Source organism: Melitaea cinxia, chromosome 15, assembly GCF_905220565.1.
Source record: "Melitaea cinxia chromosome 15, ilMelCinx1.1, whole genome shotgun sequence".
NCBI classification, from domain to species: domain Eukaryota; kingdom Metazoa; phylum Arthropoda; class Insecta; order Lepidoptera; family Nymphalidae; genus Melitaea; species Melitaea cinxia.
Genome location: NC_059408.1, coordinates 6,673,006 through 6,697,883, shown reverse-complemented (window position 1 = coordinate 6,697,883; position 24,878 = coordinate 6,673,006). Strand labels below are relative to the sequence as shown.

General features: G+C 31.0%; 1 protein-coding gene across 1 annotated transcript; it reads right to left on the bottom strand.

The window, feature by feature from the left end:
• Positions 1-1,990: 1,990 nt before the first annotated feature.
• On the bottom strand, positions 1,991-23,504 carry LOC123660509. Its single transcript, XM_045595570.1, has 3 exons — positions 23,306-23,504; positions 4,982-5,167; positions 1,991-2,971 (listed from the first exon to the last, which is right to left on the bottom strand). Exons 1-3 carry the CDS (start codon positions 23,361-23,363, stop codon positions 2,766-2,768), a joined length of 450 nt encoding a protein of 149 aa, XP_045451526.1. The 5' UTR covers positions 23,364-23,504; the 3' UTR covers positions 1,991-2,765.
• Positions 23,505-24,878: the final 1,374 nt, after the last annotated feature.

Here is a 24,878-nt window from a genome sequence, read left to right as displayed (position 1 = left end):
ATTTAGGAGTTTTATTAAATAACTTCATAACTCATAGTCACCCCTTACACATACAGACGCAGTCCCGCCTTTTTAAATCGGTTAAATTTTTTTTGAAAATTTTACTATAGTAAAAAAAAGTCCTTGAGATATCATTGCAAGAAAAACAACAGATACCTACATATTATCATAAAGATCAATTGATATTGTAATATGAGTATTAATAAAAATCGCCCAAGAGCGAGTCGGACTTGCACACTAAGGGTTCTACCATTTATTGATATCGAGCAAAAATAGGCAAAAAATGTATTTTTTGTATGGGAGCCCTCATGACCTTAAATATGCATTTTATTTCAATTTTCTTATTTATTATTAAAGTAAAAATACAGCTGAGTATTTTGTGAATATTTCAACTGCCTACGTGTTGCCATTATTGATATGGAGCAAAAACGCGCAAAAAAATCGCGTTTGTTGTTTGGGAGCCCCCCTTAAATATTTATTTAATTTTGTTTTTAGTGTTTGTTGTTATAGCGGCAACAGAAACACATAATTTTTAAAAATTTCAACTGTCTAGCTATCGCCGTTCTTGAGATACAGCCTAGTGACAGACGGACGGACGGACGGACAGACAGCGAAGTCTTAGTAATAGGGTTCCGTTTTTACCCTTTGTGTACGAAACCCTAAAAAGACGTATTATTTACAACTAAGTATTTATTTTTGAATATTATTATATTCATTTGAAGGTTAACTATTATTTTTGTTGTTTGTTGTAGAAGTAAAATTAAATTAATTCGATCGAGCGACTGATGATGAGTAATCGCCGTCAGCCACGTTTCAAGAAGATAACATAAACAAAGCAATTTTTTTGTAACTTCGTCAACTCTAAAGTAATTTTGTTTATAGAACCTTGCAATTTATTTCAGATTCGTTTTTATCCCTTAATTATCAGCACAACTTATAAAAGTTGCGTATTATTTAATTATTTCTAATACATATACTAAATATTAAAGATATTTATTAATTTTTACTTATTATAATACAATGTTTTAATAATAGTTGACAAGGCGCACTTCGCACCGCCATTTTTTTTTGCAAATAAAGTTTCTTTTATACAAAACTTAGTCCTGAAAATAACGAACGCATCAAATTGAATTATCTAATTTGTTCCAGTCGTTTGAAACATGGATTTTATGCGCATGTATATCGGCGATGCATTTTTATATATTATAGACTAGCTGTCCCCGCAAACAATGTTTTACCATATATGTTATTAACCACCTTAATCCTCTCCCCTTATAACTTAGGGGTATGAAAAATAGATGTTAGCTCATTAGCTAAAGAGGACTGTCCATTTTCGGCCCAGCGTGAACAGAATTCATACAAAAAAGCAAATATACCAAAAATTTTCATATATTAAATCATGATTATACGTGATTTTCAGTTGTATCAATATAAACTGATAAAAAGTTTATTTAATAAGTATTTTAATTCATTAATTACATACTTCTAGTTTATTTTCGGTTGGTGATTTGATTATACCACGTTGCCAGTCTTAAACAAACAATTATTATTAACGAACAATCGATTTTAATATATTTTTAAATCAATTATTTGTTAAAATCGATTAAAAGTATTGTTAAATCGAATTAATAAGAAAAAAGTCTATAAAAGTAAAAAAGTATATATAGTCTATAAAAGTAAAAAAGTGTATATAGTCTTTAGTAAAAAAACATTTAACTTTGGTGAAAAATAAACTATTTTAGAAACATTGTTATTGACTAAATAAAAAGCAAGCAATTAATTATATTATATTCGATTATCGATTTAAGATTTAGATAAGTTTAGAATCCCAGACCTACCCGATATGCAGAGAAAATTTCATAAAAATCGGTCCAGCCGTTTCGGAGTAGTATTGTGACTAACATTGTGACACGGAATTTTATATGTAAGATTTGTCATAACATTTATAAAGTAATGATTATAATGATAAAATACAAATTAAAAACCACCATAATTGATAAACCATTTATTGGCAATAAAAACAATTTGTACTTTGAAATATTGTATTGAGATTTAATAGTTTACGAAAATACATATTACATCTAAAATGTTAAATGTAAAACTTTTATAAAAAGTTGAGTTGAGAAATAAAACAATAAGAATTAATTCTGTTTACAAATATTATGAGATATTAACATGTTATGAAAACAAAGGTAAGTATATGAAAATATTTACATTACAGGTATATCTTATACAAATATTATGAATATATTCTTAACCAGCAAGTAATAAAACACAACGGTACGTATAATATCTTCGGTTAGTAAAAAAAAGTTGTAATAATATATTCACCCATTCACTATAACTAAACTATTAACAAATTATATTTTATAATATTAGTACGTTAGATTTTTTATATTACGGGACGTAATTCACGAATATATCGTTAATTAAGAATAAAGTTAAAAAATACATCTTATAACGAAGAATGTTTAGCGAATTTGATCAGTATACTTCTGCAGGCGTTTACCGATTATTTTAAAAATAATTATATTGAATCTATACATCTTGAGAAGATTATTGCATCTTTGTAGCAACACTATGTGCGCCCAATTGTCTATAAAATCCTGTTGAAATTTTTAGTTTAAAAAAATACGTTTAAAAACAATATTAAGAAACTGCTATATTTGGTTTGCGGTGGGCATATAAAATGCTATATGTGGCTTGTAAAATGGTAATTTGGTATGGTCCCCACTGCTCTTATATACCCATAATTATGCATTAAATTACTTGAAGAGGAGGACACCAAGTGGCGCCATTATTAAAGCCAAAGTCATGGTAATAGCGGATGCTCCATTGCATCCGTCGTAGTCGCAGGTTTCACAGAACAAGGTAACTTCGTTCGGTCCGTTTGAAGAGCTGGCGCAGTTGTTTGAATAGTCATCCTGTCGCTTCCATGTGCAACCTCGGGATACGATTAATTGGTCTCCAACTGTAAAATACATAAAATTTAATTATAAAATTTCAGTTATCTGATATATGCCTGTGAATAAAACTGTTTTAAATACTAATTACTAGTGTAGTCCTGATCTGCAGTTAAGAAAAACATTAAGGAAAATGAAGGGATTTAGGCTCAGGCATATGGATTCGTTTTGATATTCCTAAATTTGCGTCATTAAATGTAATATAATGAAAAGTTTTATAATGACTAAAAAAAAGGAAGTGACGGCTGGTCACTTTTTATTTAATTTTACCGACCATTATTGGTGTTTTTATACGACGCGCATGATCTTGTTACAGTAAGTTAAACATAACAAGGTCGCAAAACTAAAAAAGGCAGATTACATAAAAACGTAAATAAAAACATGAGCGCTAAATAAAAAGGGTAATGAGTAATCCGATGTAATAGTCATGACGTAAGATTTGGCTCATAACTGTGCCAGCGTAGGTAGTTCTGTTGTCTCTACCCACCTACGTTTATCTTTAAAGATCAACAATACAAACAAAGTCGTCATTGCAGTGTAGTCATGAAAACGTTAGTACAATTACATTATTATTAAATAATATGAAATTGTGATGATTAAGTGTGATTTAGCGCTAAAACTAAAATTTTACAAAAAAACTAAAAAAAAACCGCTTGATCACTTTATTTTATCTCTCATACCTATGAGGTTTAATTGAGGAAAACGTGACACGAGCAATTTGTAAACGAAAATTGGTCAATTCAAAAACTGCACTATAGTATATGGTATTCACTATTGAGTATTATTACTGAATTGGAACAGCCAGGAACATATTGGATAAAGGCTTAGAAAATAAGGAGTATATCTTAACGAGCTGTACTGCTCCACTGCAAATTGGACGATAATTTTCCTAGCAAAGTTAACGATCGCAATCAAGCGTTTACGATAACAACCATGACACACACATTTTTTTGCCCTTCAAGAAACGATGGTCAAATCCACAAGGGCAAATATCCACTCAGAAAGGATTGGATAACGCGACAAGAAGTAGATAATGAATACGTAATTTGATAATTGTAATAATTAAATATTTATATTAACATGACTTACATATTTTATTGGTAATATTTTTATAGCTAATACATAATACTGGCACTGAGTCAGGACAAGTGTGTAACCATCACAAATGTTATTTATCACATTCTACTGAGGCAATTATCATGAACAAAAGAATTGGAAGAGTACACGAACGGACGGTTATTATTGTTTCGTACATTATAATAAGTAAATGACTTCTTTGAATGTCGAATAGTAAAATAATATCTAGGTCTATGTAGTATTATGATATTATTTCGAGAATAGTATTTTAGAACTCTTTAAATAACAGTTTTGAGCGAATTGCAAATAGATCTTAAATTGTACGTCTGGCTTGACACGAGGTCATATGCATGAGCAATAATAGAACAGAAGTGTGAATTCTCTGTTGATCATTGGAAACATTCACTTACATAATTTTATATACTAGCTTCTGCCCGCGACTTTGTCCGCGTACACGATTTTTGCGGAACAAAAATATTAAAAAAAACGATTTTGAAACATTTTTCATCGGTGCTCTGCTTCTATTGGCCTTGGTGTGTTAATATATAGCCTACAGCCTTACTCGATAAATGGGCTATCTAACACTGAAAGAATTTTTAAATCGGACCAGTAATTCCTGAGATTAGCACGTTAAAACAAACTAACAAACCAACTCTTCATCTTTATAATATTCATAATTATAGATGGCATTATTATATTTACTATGATATTATTATATTTACTACTAGCGACTCGCCCCAGCTTCGTGCGGTTGCAAAAACTATCAGGTTTCCTCTACTATATTATGCATGTATTATACAAATAAACCTTACTTTGAAATCACTCTATTTACTAAAGAAAACCGCATCAAAATCTGTTGCGTAATTTTTAAAGATCTAAGCATGCAGACAGCGGGAGACGACTTTTTTTTACTATGCAATGATGATAAAATGCGTTCTTACCATATTTCTTCTGTTTCTTGCAAACTGATTTCGAGGTACTTAGATAAGGGTATGTGGCGCCGGCGTTAGAGTCACAGTATTCCAGGCGGAACAAACCAGTATTTTCACCACCTCGGCCCAGGATGTACGGATCATTACAGTACGGATTCATGTCTGATGAGCATGTCCAGCAACGTACGGCTTCACCTGTAAATGAAAGAAAGAAATTGTTAATAAATTCACACATATGTAATTATTATTACTGCAGGTGTCTCTTGCCGTGTTACTAACTTTTGTACGTATGTGTGTAATGTATTATAGCCTATTGTACATAGAGATAACATAGTTTTCCACGTAATGAAATAATTGTGTAATCGGTTTGATAGTTAAGTCAGCGGTAGAGGTTTTACAAATTTTATTCTTACAAATGTAAAAAAAACTACGAAATAAAAAAAATATGCTTCGTAAATATTTTTATCTCGATTAGTTTTCAGGCTAAGAAAGATTTATTTGTAATATTCTCCTGGAAGGTAACGGCAAAATTTGCCGCATCTTACAGAAGGTTATAGAAAATTAATGATTTTTTCAAGTAATTTTATAGGTGGTAACATATAACTGCACCACCTACCCTGTCTGAGAGTCTATTAAATTTATTCTTCCTTTAATTGGGTTGTCTGGAAGAAATGGCTAAATAGCCATAAGTCAGCCCATTGTACTTCATAGTCTGTAAATGTTTTTTTTTTTAAATGTGTTTATTGTTTAAAACGTAGTTGTGGTGTACAATAAATTATAAATAAATAAATAAATAATGTTGTGTACCTTTGATAAATATGTTAGGCAACGTACCCATACTGCTTGACTCATTGATTGGGGGGAAGGTGTCTTTAAAAATACCATGTTTGGTCACATAGGTTAGGGGGGGGGGGGTGGTCTTATGTTTTTGTCAAGTAGTCATTAAACTCTAGAAAAAACACACGCTTTTTCGAGTCATATTCAAATATGGCGCTTTTTAAACTCACAAGTGGCAACACTGACGCATATATGCCACGACGTCATCTGATTAAAAACTGACAGTATACCGAGCAGTTCCTTAGAGGGATTAGGGTCAGCAACACACTAATAATGCTCCCTGTGTTAAGCAGTTCAAAGGTTGCGGTATCCGCTTACTGTCAGGCGAACCGCACTATTGTTGGTCACCATAGTCATCATTATTAGAGCCTATACAGTCCACTGCTGGACATAGGCCTCCACAAGTTCGCGCCAAAAATAACGTGAACTCATGTGTTTTGCCCATAGTCACCACGCTGGGCAGGCGGGTTGGTGACCGCAGTACTGGCTTTGTCACCCCGAAGACGCTGCTGCCCGTCTTCGGCCTGTGTATTTCAAAGCCAGCAGTTGGATGGTTATCCCGCCATCGGTCGGCTTCTTAAGTTCCAAGGTGGTTGTGGAACCTTGTTATCCCTTAGTCGCCTCTTACGACACCCACGGGAAGAGAGGGGGTGGCTAAATTCTTTAGTGCCGTAGCCACACAGCACCATAGTGGTATCTTAGAATTATATATACACGAAAATTTCCAAATTTCCGATATATGTATATTCTCAAACCACCAACATTTCCATTCTCAACCAGTAAGATTCTTCTATATAAGAAAAGGCCTACGCTGTTACTAGTAACATTTATAGACTTACTGACTTTAAAGCAGTTGAGAAAACTTTACGCTTCAGCCTGTAACATCCCACTGCTGGACATAGGCCTCTTTCCCCATGTAGGAGAAGGATCAGAGCTTAACCCACCACGCTGCTACAATGCGGGTTGGCGGATATATTGTTATTGATTATTATCCCTAACGTAGTGACGAGCGCTATCAGGTGTACCTACATGATACTAACCAGGATCGACGGCTTAACGTGCTTACGTGTTGAGCAAACTTTAGCCAAGAATATAATTATATCAATATACATCATACTTCATGATCTGAATTATAATTCGGGTAGTTAAAGATAAACATTTTTAAATTTATATTTTGTGATTAAAATTTTTCCATTTAACTTATAATTTGTGTGAAATCCCATTATTACAATTTAACGAAACAATTGTGTATTTTATAAAAATTAAAATAACATTTTTCATTTAAATTTTTATCACAAGCCTGCATTTTAAATACAGATAGATAACTATATAAATTGAATATATATTACCTTATATAACACCTTATATAAAATTCCCACAATTTAAAAAGATATTTGTTAAATTACAATATTTTGCAATTATAAAAATTGTTCTCGAATACTCAAAAATCGCGATTTTTGTTTTTTATATCCATTATTAAGTGCATATAAATAATACACAATAGGACAAAAACAAGACTTAATCACATTATTGTTTTCACAGTACGTATAAGATAAACCTAATGTAAGATACCATATACAACTATATATGCTGCCTTTTAGTTGTTATCTAAGTTCGAATAAAACTAATAGAACTCCATTCTTATATTATACTCTTTTGCGTTTTAAATACCACAGCTTCTAGCATACGTATTACGAGTATACTACAAGTATGTGTAGATCATGTCTACATTAGGCACAGAAGCATAGTAAATTAATTTCTATAATATAATATTCGTACATGTACATTGTTTTAAGTTTCATTTGCATCAATTATATATTCCCCATATTATACGCTAACTTATATCTTTTCGGCTTCTTCCAGACCCGCAAATCCAGTTTTATACGGAGTAAAGTTTAAATATCGATTACAATGACATTACTTAAGTATCGATAGCATAAATCAATAGACTACTCGTAATAAATACCTTCACACATACCTTACTAGTCAATTTAAATTAAAAATCTATCGGCGCGTATTGAGTTTAGAGATCCGTCACGTGATTTTATTTTTGGCCTGTGATTTTTTGTAGTTCAAAGGCTCTCCGAGGTGTTCTGTTTTATTAGTTATTATACAGTGAAACGGAACCTTTTATGTGTGATGTCAACTTGCCCTTGATATTTTTTTATAATTTCAATATCAAACTCAAGGTTCTCAACCATCATTATGTGGTTTTTATGCGGTCACGCTACGATGATGGTTGACAATTGAAAAACTCTTTGCTTATGTAACTTTATTTTCTTGTACGTATTGTTGTCACGCGTGTTTAAAGTAACATAAGAATACTTCACTTCTCGATCACGTATTATACGTGTAAAGTATTGCTAAATAAAATAGGCTTATAATTTAAAGTTGTTATACTCTCTTTTTTTATATATTTGACTAGCCCGTTGGCGCAGTTTATAGTGGCTCTGCTTTCTGTTCTGCGGGTTGCGGGTTCGATTCCGGCCTGAGTCTGGGTGTAATATGTGTATTTATATATGTATTATTTCTATGTCTATTTATGAAATAAAATAGTTATAACAGTCGGCTGTAACACAAGCATTAAGTTGCTCTAAATGGGAACCGGCGACCGTGTGTGTATGTTATATTTATTTATTTATATTGCTAGATCGGCAATCAAGCGTACGACTCACGTGATGGTAAGAGCGATTACCGTAGCTTATAGACGCCTGCAACACCTGAAGCATCGCAAGCACGTTGCCGACCCTATCCCCAATCCCCCCCTCCCCAAGAGCTCTGGTCACCTTACTCACCAACAGGAACACTTGAAAACAGTGTTATTTAGCTGTGATCTGCTGTAAGGTCGAGGTACTATCCCAATCGGTCTGCTCCATTTTTTAAGGAAGAAATTTCCTGCTGTTTCCTACCTCAGTTTATAAAGCTCCTTAAAAAGCTTTTGTTATAAATTTATCCTACTAATATTGTAAATGCAAAAATTTGTAAGGATTGGTAGATACAAGTTTTTAACTTTTTCACTGTAAGCTGTAACGAAACTTCGTACATATTTAGACCGTTGAGATCCAGAATAACACAATTATATTATTTTATATAGCAATTTTCTCGGTATCGAAATTTACGCTGGCGAGCCTGCGAGAAGCATATAATAGGTAGTTTTACAATTAAATATTATGGTTTGTAACTTATAATGATCAGATTAATTAATATACCTATAACTTTTATAAAATTGAGTAAAATTCTATTTATAATACGTTAATTAGTTGATTGACCGTTGCGCCATCGCTTCGTCGTAAGTATAATGTACAAAATGTCACCTTCAAAATTACTATGTTTAACCTAAATATTTTATTATTATTTTGTTAAAGTAATAAGCTTAACTCCCAAACAGAACAGTAAGAAACCTAGCGTGTTTAGTGTTGCCCGCAAGAAAAAAGTTATGAGTACTCTTTTAAAATTTAAAGTAACATGTACACAAGGATGCGGAGTATTAGCATGAAATCATAGGGACGGATAGATGTAAGAAAGCGAATCGTAAACGTCGAAATCATCATACGCCTTTCGCACAGTGTATCTACATCTAATAAATAAGACGATCCAATGCCTTTCCATCATTTTAATGCTCCTGAAAGTCGTAATAAGCTTTACTACACAAAGAAAACTTTTGTAAAGGCAGAGCAGTTTTTAAAATTAAATTCAACAATAACGCTTGGAGTATCAGCCTTGGAATAGTCGAGCTATTGGAGACGTCGTAGGCTGAAACTTTATACGCCTGGAGCATTTACGCACTATTTAAGTTTGTCTGTTACATACTGCGTATGTTCCATAGTAAGTAAGTATTAGGTTTTTAATTATCCCTAATAATGCACATTTAATTGACTTCAACTACGTAAATGATGTTCTCATTTTATTATTATCTACTTGTCGATATAAATCGAAGTAAGTTTTTTGTTTGAGAACTAACACGGTTATTATTCTCACTGTTGAATCGAAGAATAGATGGTAAGTAGGTACATTGATGGTTCTTATTTAGGGCATTGGAACAATCACACAGCAGGTGCGTGCATCATTCACATTTTTCCATGTGGCGGAAATAGTTTACTAGGTCACGGTTTCAAATTTTTGATTCACTAGTGTATTTCTTTCTACATTTTGTGTTATCGAAATATAATTGTATTTTTTTTTCTTTTAACATTTATTTTAATGTGCTTTTAGTAAGTGCCTACCCACAACTTCTAAGTTGTTTTTCTAATATAATCTCTGGTAATTTTTTTAATGAAATTCGTAAAAAAAAATGTGTCTTTTGTAAAAATGTCAGTAGATGTAATATTAATCAAATTCAAAATTAACTTATTAATGTATAAGTAGCCCGCAAGTCACGACGAGCTTCGCGAGTCATCATAGGGCTTAAAATTAATTGCTTTTTTTAACCGATTTCCAAAAAAGAGGATGTTCTCAATTCGACTGTATTTTTTTTAATGTATTTTACTTCAAACTTTTGACTGGGTGGACCGATTTCGACAATTTTTTTTTAATCGTAGGTGGTGTGTGTCGTTTGGTCCCACTTAAATTTATTTGAGATCTAACAACAACTTTTCGAATTATATCTAATAATGCGTTTTTACTTGACTATTTTTTCGTCGACCTACGTTGTATTATACCGCATAACTTTATACTGGGTGTACCGATTTTGATGATTTTTAATTTAATCGAAAGCCGATGTTTATTATGTGGTCACATTTAAATTTCATCGAGATCTGATTAGAACTTTTGGAGTAATCTTTGATAATGCGTATTTACTTGACTATTTTTCGTCTACCTACGTTACTTGTCGATATAATTGAAGTCGGTTTTTCTTCGTTTGCCTGCAAATACAATTATGTAATGATCTTAGTAGGTGTAATTATTATCAAATACAAAATTAACTTTATTATATAAGTAGCCCACGAGTAATCGTATGTATGTAGGTCACGACGAGCTTCGCGAGTCATCATAGGGTTTAAAGTTAATTGCTATTTTATTATTTATTATTCTCTTTATTCATTATAATTGAGTCATAGATTATGTACTCTTATATTACGAAAAAACAAATTGAACTTAAACACACGATTCATTAGCTAAGCTAATTAATTTTAAGTGCCTTTTTTATATAACATGTTCTTGTATAAGTGTTATTACAAACATAGGTACATGCTATATTAATTAATACAGTATAATATATATTTCTGTAAAAGTTTCATCTGTTACTAAAAAATTAACATTTAGAGTTTATATTCTCATGTATGAAAGCTAAGCTCAAAAACTATTAATTTGATTTTAATGAAACTAAGCACAAGATAGGACAAACATGATTATGTGAATTGTAAAATAGAGGTTTTCACCTTTACTGAACCTAAAAAAAACTAGTTTAGCTATTAAGTGCAAAGGCAACAGAGAGACATGTATCTTACATTAAAATATATTCTACATTTTAAATCAATAAAATAATCAGTCGAAACACTTGAACCTTGAAGTAGCAGTGCTAAAAAAATTTTAAATGAGATAACTCCTCGCCTGGTTGCCTCCACTGGTGACAACAGAGCTAGTGCATTTTTTGCCCAGAGAATCGGCATAACGATTCAATGGAGAAATGCTGCCAGCATTCTTGGCACAATTCCACGTGGACATGATTTGTACCAAAACTATCTGTAAATATTTAATTCTTAAGTTGTGAATTGTAAATATGTATAACGTTTGTAAAATATGATCACGTTACATTATAATTAAACTTTTATAAGTAAAAAAAAAAAATTACATCAATCACCTAAAAATATGTGTGCCTATATGTGTGCTAATTTTTAAACTAAATTCCTATTGAGATTGATGTGTGTTTTATATCTACCTATTGACCTATTTCCGATTTTATTCAAAACTAGCTGACCTGGTGAACTTCGCTCCGCCATATTTTTGAAGTAAAACTTCTTTATGCACACTTGACTTCCAGAGTAAGCTGGTGAATGCGTAACGAGAGTGTTACGAAAAGTGTGATCGGCTTGTTGACGTTGAGAAGGAGATATAAATTGAAGATAGAAGGAGACGTTACGTAAGTTTTACTTCAGTTTGGTCTAAAGGATACTCGTTTTGTTTCGTAAATATATTTATTTTATTTACTTTTCTTTTATACAAACCTGTCTTAACAAACACAATAAAAAAGAAATATCAAATTTGGTGCAGACTGCAGTCGTTCTGAATTATTCGTGCACAAACATTTCGACTTTCCATTTTTGTTTACACTAAAGACTAAACAATATAAACAGAAAAAAATGTTAACGATTTTATACGAAATCTGTTTTTATAACAATTTATTTATATATAGCCCATAAAGTCGTCCCTTCCGTCGTGTTTCGAAATCTTTTGAATCAACGCCAATACCATGGAAAGCCAGCGTGAAGATACATTTAATTTCTAAAATATTTGTTCTATAAAAATGTTATTAATATTTGTATGACATGATATAATTAACGTTTAAAAGTGGATTTATTTACATACACTAGTTAAAGAATCTACACGTCCCAATAAAAAAAAATTCGTTATTTATGTACACTGAAAACTTATTATTACAGATTTTTTTTAATTCTACAGCTGAAAGAATTTTCAAAATCGTTTCAATAGCCAGATATTGAGCACTACAAAACTTACAAAAAAAAACTACGTTTCCCATAAGTATGCCTACAGTATATTTAGCAGCCACCTAAGATAGTTTCATTGAAATCACATCTTCGATATGTAGAAAATTATCAGATATAATTTTTGATTTTTAAATTAATTTTGTGTTCTAAAAACATTCCATTATTAGTCCGTTCGTGTTCCATAACGAGGGTAAATACCCTGAAGTATCAAGTGTAATAATTTATGGGGTCTTCTAAGAAAGTAGTTTCGTTAATAAATCACTCTTTCATCGTTCCTTTATTTGCTACGACAATATGTGAAATACGTGTTTGATAGGTCCATGGTACCTCTTCTACATTGTTAAATAAATAACTACTTAACAAGCTTTAGCACTCAACATAATATCAGCATTATTTCGAAATTTAATTTAAAAATAGTAACAGTTGCCCGCGACCTACTCGCATAGAAACTGATAATATATAGATACATAGAGGGGCTAAAGTAATGTATAATCATTATATTACAACAATTTATCTCTTTGCACCGCATTTAGGGTTCAACTTTCGTGTGTTAAAACTACCAGACTGCTCACAAAGCTCGCTCTCAACCTTCATGGAACAATCGTGCGAAAAGCAGTCTTCCTTTAGGTTTCTCAAGTCATTTTTAGCTAATTTCAGTAATACGATCTAATCACCTATTTTACCACGCAGAATTGTAGAATTTCCGCAAACTGCTTGCTTATGTGGGATACTTATTTATGTTATATGCAATCAAATCCCTTAAAATAAAATTTCATCCTAAAAATGAGGAACGGACGAATTGACAAACATAGCTTTCTATCCCTATTTACCTCCTTCTTAAAATTCCATCTCATTCTTCTTCTTTTTACTCTAACTCATTCTCTGTCCAAGCGGCCCGACTGTGGAATTCTTTACCCGTAAGTATACGGCGTGCACAATCATTAGAGTCATTTAAGAGCCATTTGAAAGACCATTACTTAAAGTTGCTATAATATCGTTACTGATTTAGTGCTATATTTCTCTTGTACTCTGTCGTTTATATTTATAATATCTATTAGTTTTTTATATTGTATGTATGTATGTATGTATGAATCTATGTATGTATGTATGTATGTATGTATGTATGTATGTATATGTATGTTTATGTATGTACTCTTATATGTAGTTGCATGCCTGTAATTATATCTATTCAAGTGTATGTATAGTTATATAATTATATGTGTTTACATATATTATTTTAAAGTACACCTCTATGCCGCTTTATTCTTATTCATGTCCTTTTTCTAAAGGTTGTCTGGAAGAGATCGCTCTTTAGCGATAAGACCGCCTTTTGTACATTCCTTTTTTGTTATTATTATTATTATTTCTCACTTGTTTCTTTTTCTTTCTCTTTTATGTTATTTGTATTGTTTTTGGTTGTACAATAAAGTATATTTGTATTTGTATTTGTATTTGTATTTGAAGCCATAAGAGGTATAATTTTTATCCTGCGATAACATAGACGCCGTGTTGGCGCAACGGTCACAGCAGTGGTTTATGGCTGTTGCGCTGGTGGTTGCGGGTTCGATCCCTGCACATGACAAACATTTGTATTGGTCATACATATATTTGCCGTGGTCTGGGTGTTTGTGCAGTCCTTGTGGGTCTTCCCACCATGCCTCGGAGAGCACGTTAAGCCGTCTGTCCCGGTTGTTTTCATGTACACCTGATAGCGATCGTTACTCATAGTAGGGAATATATCCGCCAACCCGCATTGGAGCAGCGTGGTAGATTAAGCTCTGGTCCTTCTCCTACATGGGGAAAGAGGCCTATGCCCAACAGTGGGATATTACAGGCTGAAGCGCGATAACATAAAAATTTCACCTTGCAATAGAGCTAACTTTTAACAATTGTATTTTATTATTATGAATTAAGCTAATCATGACTTGTTTCAAATGTATTCGATAACCTTTTTATAACTATGGGATTAGTCAAGTTTTCAATGATTTTGTTATTCGTAAATCAATATATAAATGATACTCAACAAAAGGTCGCCACGATATTATGGAAACAGTCTTCAAAGACATATTATTATTAAATAGAGGGGCCCAGACAGTCTTCATATCATTAATTACGTTGAACAACTTTCATTGAAAAGATCAATTTGTCCACTTCCGACGTTTAGAGACCCTAACGTAATTTATGTACGAGTGTCTTCGTTATTTAGTTAATAATGTATGTACTACAGTATAATATTTTGTAGTATTGTACGTATATATCTGTTTAGGGCTACGCGTGACATTGTAGAACTATAGACCATAAACCAACACCCGTGAGTAATATTACTCCTAAATAATAAATAATTTATAAACGTAAATGCGTCGTAACGTTTTAACTTTGTTTTACTTATGAACATAACCATAACAATTATGTAGTTTGAATAGTTGTTATAATCTCAACATTTTTGTGAATTATTTCTTTTGGTGCATATTTTATTATAAGTTTCTTTTATTATCAAACGATTCTTGTATATATAAGATTTTAGATTAACATGGTTACTTCTATTACTAAAACTATTCAAAAAACAACTAGTCTCGTGAACAAGACATTCGCAGTTAATGTCGAAATATCGAGCTCCGCAAAATGAAAATAAAAAATATGGTAAATATCGCGTTTTTGAATAGTTTTTGATACTCGTATATTTTTAAAATTAACAAAGTAAACTGTTTTACGCTAATTAAGTTGAATAACAAATTTTAATATAGTAGTAATTATAACATAGTAGTTATATAGTGTAGTCACGAGAACAAAGGTAATAAAACAATGTATATGTTAATAAGTTTAGTTCTATATTTTTTTTTTATTTTAAATTATATTAATAACACCATAAATTATCGAAATAACGTTAAGATATGTTCAATTCTGATATTAGGATCGTGTAGACTGATAGATTGGTGGAGAATCTGTAAATTCGTAATTGTTACCTACTTTGACAGTTTTGGTATCTAATCTAATATTTTTAAACGAGCAATTGTTGCATATGTATAATCTGAATCTCGGAAACGGTTCCCACGATTTTCATGAAATTTAGTATACAGAGGATTTCGGTGGCGATAAATCGATCTAGCTAGGATTCATTTTAAAAAAAATGTCCCCCTGTTCCTGTTGTGGCAATGAAAAAATGGCTACAATATCATTATAATACGAAGGTAAATTTTGAAATTGTTTATAAAGTATTATAATGTGACTATTTTATAGTGTAAAAATGATAGCATAATGACTTCTAGTAAAAGATTATAACTAAATTTTGAATAATAATTATCAATATACTCTCATTAGGAAAGTAAAAGTGACTCATCGCTGTCACTTTAGCCACGCCGTTTTACCAAATTAAATCGTGGTAAATTAGAACGCCGTGTTCAAATTGACTAGTTCAAGTAAGCTATTCGGATAGGCTATCTTCTTAAAGGGTTAGTATATATACAACTATACATACTAAAGGCTATTTTCTTAAAGGCCACTATACTCACATCGCCTAGTCAATGAATACAATTGAATTGGCAGAATTGCACCCGTTTTGTCTAACTTAAACTTTATGGGTTCTATTATTAATTCAATCAAATTTGGTGCCCGTGTTTAAAATTTTGATTAGACCTTGTGTCATAATTTTAAAATTAAAAACTCACTGTGTGTTTTTTGTACATGATATATGATGAACGAATGAATGAATTCCTGTGTTTTTAACACAATGATTCTAGTAATTGTTTTTGACCTCGCCTAATACAACTGTTTTAAATTGTTGACAAGTGTGAAGTTTAACAAGTACGTCGTGCAGTCGAAAATTCTATTATAAGCATTGTCGGAAATATATTTTTTTAATTAGCTAATTTAAGATGAAGTATAGAGAGTAGGTACTGGATAATGACAGTGACACACGTTTATTTTTAGCAACAAACGCCGCTGTGAGAGGCCGATTAAGATTTTTTTTTTATAATCGTGAGAAGTTTGTTTATACACTTTGATCACCTTTAAGGTATTTAATAATACTGTTTTTTATATTATTTATTTTACGAATACTTTCATTGTTTGAGTAATATTTTATTAAATTGATTAATAATTAAATTTTATTGTGGTAGGGTACTATACGAAATATGTTGCTCAAAATCTGAAGACCTTCTGGAGTAGTATCTTAACCTTACAGAAGATCACAGCTAAATACCACTGTTTAATAGTACTTAGTAGTTAGTAGTGTTGTGTTCCTGTGACGAATAAGGTGGCCAGAGCTCCCAGGGAGACCCGGGGCTAAAGTCGGCAACGCCCTTGTTATATTTTTATGATGTTGCAGGCGTCTATAGGTCGTCGGTAACCACTTAACATCAGGTAGGTTGTACGCTTATTTGCTACTCTAGTCGTGTAAAATAAAAATAAACTATCATTTATGTTATAACGATTACATTTTGAATTTGGGAACCCAGTGGGTACTTATTTTTAGTACTTGATTCCCATGACTACTAATTTAATAACATTTAATCCTCTCGTCTTTATACAATCTCTTATATGGTGACTAATTTGACCTGGCCTCGTGTTTACTACAAGAGGTCACGGACCGTTATTAAGATTCACCTAATTACCCTAGGTCAATTACGATATGAAAAACTTTAAAATGACTATTTACTACTACAAGATGACGAGAAAAAGAAGTATTTAAAAAAATGCGATGATATTAGATTTATCGTAGAAATTATTAAACGATTATCGCATAATTTACAAACAATATCACTAATAATAAACTTACACTTTATTGATTTTTTTTAATTTGGAAAAATAAAAAGTACATTTTCTTAGGTTAACAAACAGCTATAACAACACAATGTGTGTATGGTATAAAATATTTAATAATATAAAAATGTAATATATGGAAAGGTAACAAAATATAAACAATGAAATAGACACTTATTAACCGACTTCAAAAAAGGAGGAGGTTACTCAATTCGACCGTATATATACATATTTTTTTTATGTATGTTCAGGAATAGCCCCGTCGTTTATGAACCGATTTTGATAATTCTTTTTTTGTTGGAAAGGAGATATCCTTAGTTTGGTACCATGATAAGGAAACCAGGATCTGATGATGGGATCCCAAAGAAATCGAGGGAAACTCTCGAAAATCCGCATAACTTTTTACTGGGTGTACCGATTTTAATGATTTTTAATTTAATCGAAAGCCGATGTTTATCATGTGGTCACATTTAAATTTCATCGAGATCTGATTACATCTTTTGGAGTAATCTTTGATAATGCGTATTTACTTGACTATTTTTTCGTCTACCTACGTTGTATTACTTGTCGATATAATTGAAGTCGGTTTTTCTTCGTTTGCCTGCAAACACAATTATTTTAATAAATCCATTCTTTAACAATTATAATTTTTTACAATTCAATGACAACATCTATTATCTAATTTGTACATTGTTAAGAATACAAACAAATGGCACGATTTGCCACCATTGAAATAACAATAAGCGTTAACTTTTCATATCGGGGTCATGCCTTTTTTATTAAATTCGATTAAGAATCATACGGGCCTTAGATTAAGCTATCGTTCAACATTTTCTTTGTCAGTGAATAATATCTCGTTATTCGGAAATATTTTATAAATAAAGTACTTCCTTTTTTTAAAACATATTCTATGAAAAGATGTGGAAAGATATTTATGATAATAATAAAATAAAATAAATGTTTATTTTATCAATAACACAAAGGTTGACTTTTTCTTTTGAGTGCAATAAGGTCCCGTTCCAGAAGAAGGAGACACTCTTACTTAACATACTAATACTTTGATAGAAAGTTATATAGGTATATAATATAATTTATTCTTGTTAACAATATTAATAATTTACGTTTCTGCCATTCTTATTAATGTAATAAGAGAATCAGAATTTACTTAGGCACAAGCGTGTTATATATACGTTTATATCTGCTTATATCATAATACTATAAATAGTAAGTGTATATTAGGAACGGATATCCGTTTGACGTAACCTGTAATTTTACGACTTTATAGAAACATAATAAAATTAAGGTACATAGAGTTTTCGCGTGTGTCACTAAATTTTGTTTGTAAATTACAACTTAATAATTAATTTTTATGATACACTAAAATTATTTATAAGGATTCGACAGTTATTTCAGTATTAAAATATACACACTTATATTATTTAACATAATATGGACTTTAGCTCCAACTCGTCTTCTACACAGAGAAAGAGGCCTACGCTCTGTCGTGGGGTGCCATAGTACCTATCTATAGGTATACCTACACAAATTAATTAACGTTTTCGGACAAAATAAGAAACTGACTCATGTACCCTGTTCCGGGCAGTCGAAAATAAATAACAGTTTGTCGTGTTTATTGATTTTTAGGGATGGTCACTCACCCTTAATTTGGGTAAATGCACTTAAACACGGAATTTTTATTATAAAAGTGCACCCTTTTATAGAGGTTTTATTCAAGTAATGGATTTAGTGAAATTTCCTGATTAGTTTTATACGCATTATGACTTGAATAAAGATTTCTTAACGTATTTTTTTTGTGTATAAGTGCTATAAGATATAGGTACTTTTAAATAAGTTATTAGGTATTACTTACGAAGTTTAAAATAAAGAAGTAGGTATTAAATTAAAAAATAAAATGTTTTTTTTTTTGTTGAATCCAACGTATAAAGGATATTTCTTACAGATGGTCATGGCATTATATTATTTCAAACATTTTTACATAGGTATATTATTGTAGTGTGAACATGCTCTCGAGTCTTGGTTACACTGTTTTTATGTACGTAATATAAAAAGGTAGACATAAGAACCATGGAAATTTTATAGTTACACCTTGATCGATAAAAAAAAATAATGGCTACGTACCGTCATGGGTACATATATATGTACACTTTATTAAGTTACAAGTATTATTTCTTTATTGTTATTTTTTTAATCAAATTCAAATTGTACAATAAATTATTTAATAGATAAACAGTGAGCTTAGCCTACACGGGACAGCTAGTGTGAATATAACTTTTATATAACGTATGTTTTGTAAATGTCATGGTGTTGTGAGTAGTAAAAGTGCCCAACGTTGCAAGGGCCCGTTGTGCGTATCTGTGTCACCGCTCTAAAAGTGAAATCTACGAGTATTACAAGTTGCGTGGCATATAAACGCTAACACAGCGTTATGTTCATATTTAGTTTTATTTATATTTGCCTTGTTTTTTTTTTGTAATTTTAATAAATACGTCATTTAAATGTAACAAAATAAATAACTAATATTTGTTCCGTTTCCAAGGAAATAGCACAGATGTTTTATATCAAATATTAAAATGTATGTATTATTTTAATGAATCAGCTCATACAAAGTATAAATATTTTACTGCGGTACCCTAAAATTACACTTTATTCATACACGTTACATTCTAGAACATAAGGTTTCTCTAGTAAGTCAATATGTCTTGCATAATTATCTTTAAGCATATTTTATAGCTCCGTAGTAAAATCATGACTAGAATTAAAAAAAAAAATAAAGTTCATTCACCTTATAAATCTAAACTTTAAAACTGCAAGTCTTATTCTTATTGTTCTTATTCTGTTTATTCTTATTCCACGTTAAAAAGTTTGGTAGGGCTTTGTTTTTGTCTGTATTTTGACCGCGTAGGTATTAAGCTGAATAGGTAAATACTGAATAAATTTTAATGAAATTTGATATAGCTTAAAATCATACTACGAACTAGAACACTGAATACATTTTAGTATGAAATTAATTTTTGTTTCTGCTTGGGAGAGGGAGTGAAAATCCAAAAGTAAAATGACTAACGAAGTCGCAGGTACAGCTTGTTATACTTATTTATAACAGGCTAATGCTATGTTCATAATAACTGACTGTTACACTAGTGTTTATTGGTTTGATGTTAATAACATATTATTTGTATAGGCCACAACTTGTAAAGAACTGAGCGGTAGTGCTTGGTTTCCTCACAACAAAATTTGTACGATAACTGTTTATAACTCAATCAATAATCAAATAAACATTTTTTTAAGGATTATTATCTTTTTTGATATGTCAGGCGTATAATAAATAGCTTAGTCTATCAATATATTACATACTATTGTAATTTGAATTGAATTGTATTCGTATAACTTTTAAATGACTGCTCCAAATTGGATAATTATTTTTTGTGTTCAATATTGTTAGGATAAAATTTTATAAAAGAACATAAAATACAATTTAATCACAAGATTTTAATATATCTCAGATATGGGAATAGAACCATCGATGATGTGTATAATAAGGTGGTATAATAAGTAACTTTACCTTTACTTACATATTAGTAATTACATAAAAACATAAACGTTATATAAGATATTACGACTACACGACCGAGACGGTTGCTTTTCAATTTACCTTGATAATGTAAACGTACATATGTAAGCGACACCGCTTGTAAGACTGCTGCACATATTTTATTTATATTATACAATGCATCATTGTATTATCAAAGCAGCTAGTTAGGTTAGTTTTTTGTTAAAAGATTAACTACGAAGTTTCTTCTCTGCGTAATCTACAGTCCGTATCGGTGTTAGCTTCACAAAAACAAAATAAATATAAGTAATCAATTTATTAAAGTCTGATGTGATTATAATTTGTAAAATGACGCGTCGTGTTTTTGAAGCCTACTTAAATAAAATAATTTTTGATTTTGATTTTTATTACAAATACCGTTGTAACAACAATCGTTCGAATTAGGATAAAGACAACGACTTGAGATTAGAGAGAAATTAGAAGTCCTTGTCCTTTATTTCTATTAAAAAAAATGATTTGATTTGGTACTTGTCTTAAAATGTATGTCTTGAGTCAATGAGATGATTTTTTCCATATAAGTGACCTCTATTTCGTGCGTAATATAGATAAACAAAACGCGATAACTGAATTAAAAGTAAAACTTATAATTTAATGATATCTCATTTTATTTTTAAATTGTCTTAACGAATGGGTTGATAAGCTTTAATGTTCATTGGTACTATGTCTTTGAGACGACAAATCCAAACGAATATGTTTCACTCGTATTTGGAAGAAGGCTAAACACATAAATGTAACGACGAGTTTTTTCATACAATAACTAGGTAGAGACAAGTTGATTTTATATATAGATACTTACGCCAGTTACACTGCTGTAGTTAAACTGAACTATGTATTTAAAACGATCGAAACGTCCTTCCCACTCTAATTATTTTAACTACGACGCAATTTATTCTAGAAATTAGGATTTTTTCTATATTACAAAGACTGTTATAATTGTGTGCGTTAGGTAGGTAAAATACATACCCTCTATTATTTACGTGTTTTATTAACCTTAGAGTTTAATAAAACGCTTTAATCTACATAATTCAATTTGATAAAAGATTGAAATAAAAGGAACTTAAAGTACAAGATCGATCACTATTATTTTGATCACTATTGTTTTAAGGTTATTTTAAATGAGCTGTTTTTTTTTGGTTTTCTGTTTAACTGCAAACATTTCACGATAGATATATTAATTACCAATTACAAAAAATAAGAACGGATATGTTGTTTGTTTATATATATATATACTTACGATTCGAAAACCTAAACAGGCTATACCGGTTTCATTTTAACTTTAAACGCTACAAGGTCAAAACATATATATGTCTTTGTATACCCTTTACCTAAGGTTTCGACATTTATTTCGTAACAAGAGTTTGTGTACGTAATCGAGAAATCGAATGAATTGGAAAATAATTTATTGAAAAAACAAACGTAACGTCTTCTTTTTTCCTGTTTTTAAATAAAATTTGATTCAAGATTTATTATTATCGGTTAAGTATTAGGGTAAGCAAAAACTTTTGCTGGAAAGTGTAACAAACATAGCATCCGTTCATCTATGTTTGGCGATGCGTGTGTATCCGTTCCGTTCAATCATACAACTCTCATGTTCTTAATAGTAGTAAGATAATAAGTTGTCAAACTTTCACGTCACTTGCACTACGATATGTATATGTAAAACGGACTATTTACTACATTAATCACATAACAGTATACGTGAACGATTACAATAAACCGAATATATAAATATTTATTTTTTTTAAATCTAATATGCAAATGAACTTAGTTTTTAAGTGGACTCATAAAGGTTTTAAAAGATTAGCTTAGATTAAATATTAATATTAAGTTTTAATATTAAATACCTATTATATTATTAAATGCTGCTGCGTGGCTACGGCACTAAAGAATTTAGCCACCCCCTCTCTTCCCGTGGGTGTCGTAAGAGGCGACTAAGGGATAACAAGGTTCCACAACCATCTTGGAACTTAAGAAGCCGACCGATGGCGGGATAACCATCCAACTGCTGGCTTTGAAATACACAGGCCGAAGACGGGCAGCAGCGTCTTTGGTGCGATAAAGCCAGTACTGCGGTCACCAACCCGCCTGCCCAGCGTGGTGACTATGGGCAAAACACATGAGTTCACGTTATTTTTGACGTAAACTTGTGGAGGCCTATGTCCAGCAGTGGACTGTATAGGCTGTAATGATGATGATGATATTATTAAATTAAATATATTAAAGATTACCAAAGAATATTATAACACAAACATATCAAAATGAAATGTATATTTATTTCAATATAAACTACAATTCAATTGTTTTCATAGTGGCAGTAAATTTGATTTGCACTTAAATCACAACATAAAAAGGTTTCAATGCTGCGTCGTAAAGGAAACGATCACAAAATAAACAAATGTCTTAATTTTTTCTACATAAAAACAGTAAATAGCAACAAAAACATACCTTCTGAAGCGTACAAGGCCACCACCAGCAAAGACACAACAATTAACAACTTTACCATTTTATACGATAGTAAGCACTAAAATAAATTTAAGAATAACACCGTACAGCGACGTTCGTTTCGTTTCGGTCACGACCAGCGAATGCCAATTCCAATTCGGTTGTGCCGCTGTGACTCGAGTGACGGGCTCGAACCTCGAACAATTTTTACTCTGTTGACTTGTTGGGGCGCGGTATTTTGCCGCGCACAACGTAAACATTAATACACTATCGTACTACTACGATGTGTCATAGAATAAGTAAAAGAAAAGATAACTGAAATGTAGTAGCCTGTAACTTCTTTTTAGACTTGGCCGGTTTTTTAAAAACCATAAAATTACAAAGATTTTTTTGAGGTTTTTCTGTTTAATCAAAGCAAAATGTCTTGTAGTTGAAATTTTGAAGTAGATGTAAAAATAAGTAGCTACCTACTGCGAAACTGTGTACGTTTGTCATAGTGAATCAGAGACCGAAAACGCTTTGGAAAAATTTATAATTTTCTTTTTAAAATTCAAGAGTGGTTCTAGAATGATAACACAGTTTAGTTAGAATTTATTCTTTTTAATTATATCTATTTTATTATTATATTAATTGTACCTAAATATAGTAAATTTTTTTGGCGCCATTAATGAAATTTCTTTCTTTTTATTGATCTTTGACCAAATGAACTTACAAAGAAACGTGTCTCGAAAGTTACGTAACTAACTTATTCTTTTGCAACGGAATCAACGTAGGATATAAAAATGGAGCTTTAATAAACTAGTTTACGCCGGTGACATTCTCTACGATGCTTGATATAAAATTATAAATGTGTAAAAAACGACTCTATTATAATTTCACTACAATATTGTTTGCATAGTACTAAATTTAGTTCTGGGAGATGTGTCAATAAGAAATTTTTAATAAAACTTCTAGAATCATAAGTATGAAACTTAAAGTAATATCATGGCTATTAATATACTATGTAATATGTATTTCGACTATCTACGTATAATAAACTCTATTAAAATATATATATACCGTCACGTTGGTCTATGGGAAACTGTTAAATAAACATACATTTATTCCACTTTCTATCGACACGCAGCTATCTTCAAATACCCTTCACTAGTTTTAGATGATTTTTAAAGAAGTAGAATGTGAGTTGAACTCGCGATTAGACTGTTCCATTAGTTAGTCCAAATGGGTTAAAAGTTTTACATAAAACATAATAAATAATTTACTTGTACATAATAAAAGTGCATTGAGAAAATTTTCGTTTTGTGAATTTCTCAAATGTTTGTTTTAAGAAGTTTTGGGACAAATAGCAGCTTACATGTAAAAACGTTACTAGAGTTTAATGTTTGTTTTTATTTTAATGACAAGTTTGTCAAAAGAGTGCCTAGATATTACTCCATCCATCACCAGAGATCTACTTTTGTGTGTATAATATTACACGAAATCGTTACGGATGTCTTATACAAAGAAATTTCTTACGCAATTTTTATGTCTATGTACATGTAATATTAATAGTTAGTTTTATTTATTACGCGCTCCA

What these genes read in the sequence shown, in the direction of transcription:
- LOC123660509 (XM_045595570.1), bottom strand. Translation starts at nt 23,363, where the DNA reads ATGGTAAAGTTGTTAATTGTTGTGTCTTTGCTGGTGGTGGCCTTGTAC. An exon ending in GGCCTTGTACGCTTCAGAAG is followed by an intron (nt 5,168 to 23,305) that starts GTATGTTTTTGT and finishes TTTCATTTACAG; the next exon opens with GTGAAGCCGTACGTTGCTGG. An exon ending in CAAGAAACAGAAGAAATATG is followed by an intron (nt 2,972 to 4,981) that starts GTAAGAACGCAT and finishes TGTATTTTACAG; the next exon opens with TTGGAGACCAATTAATCGTA.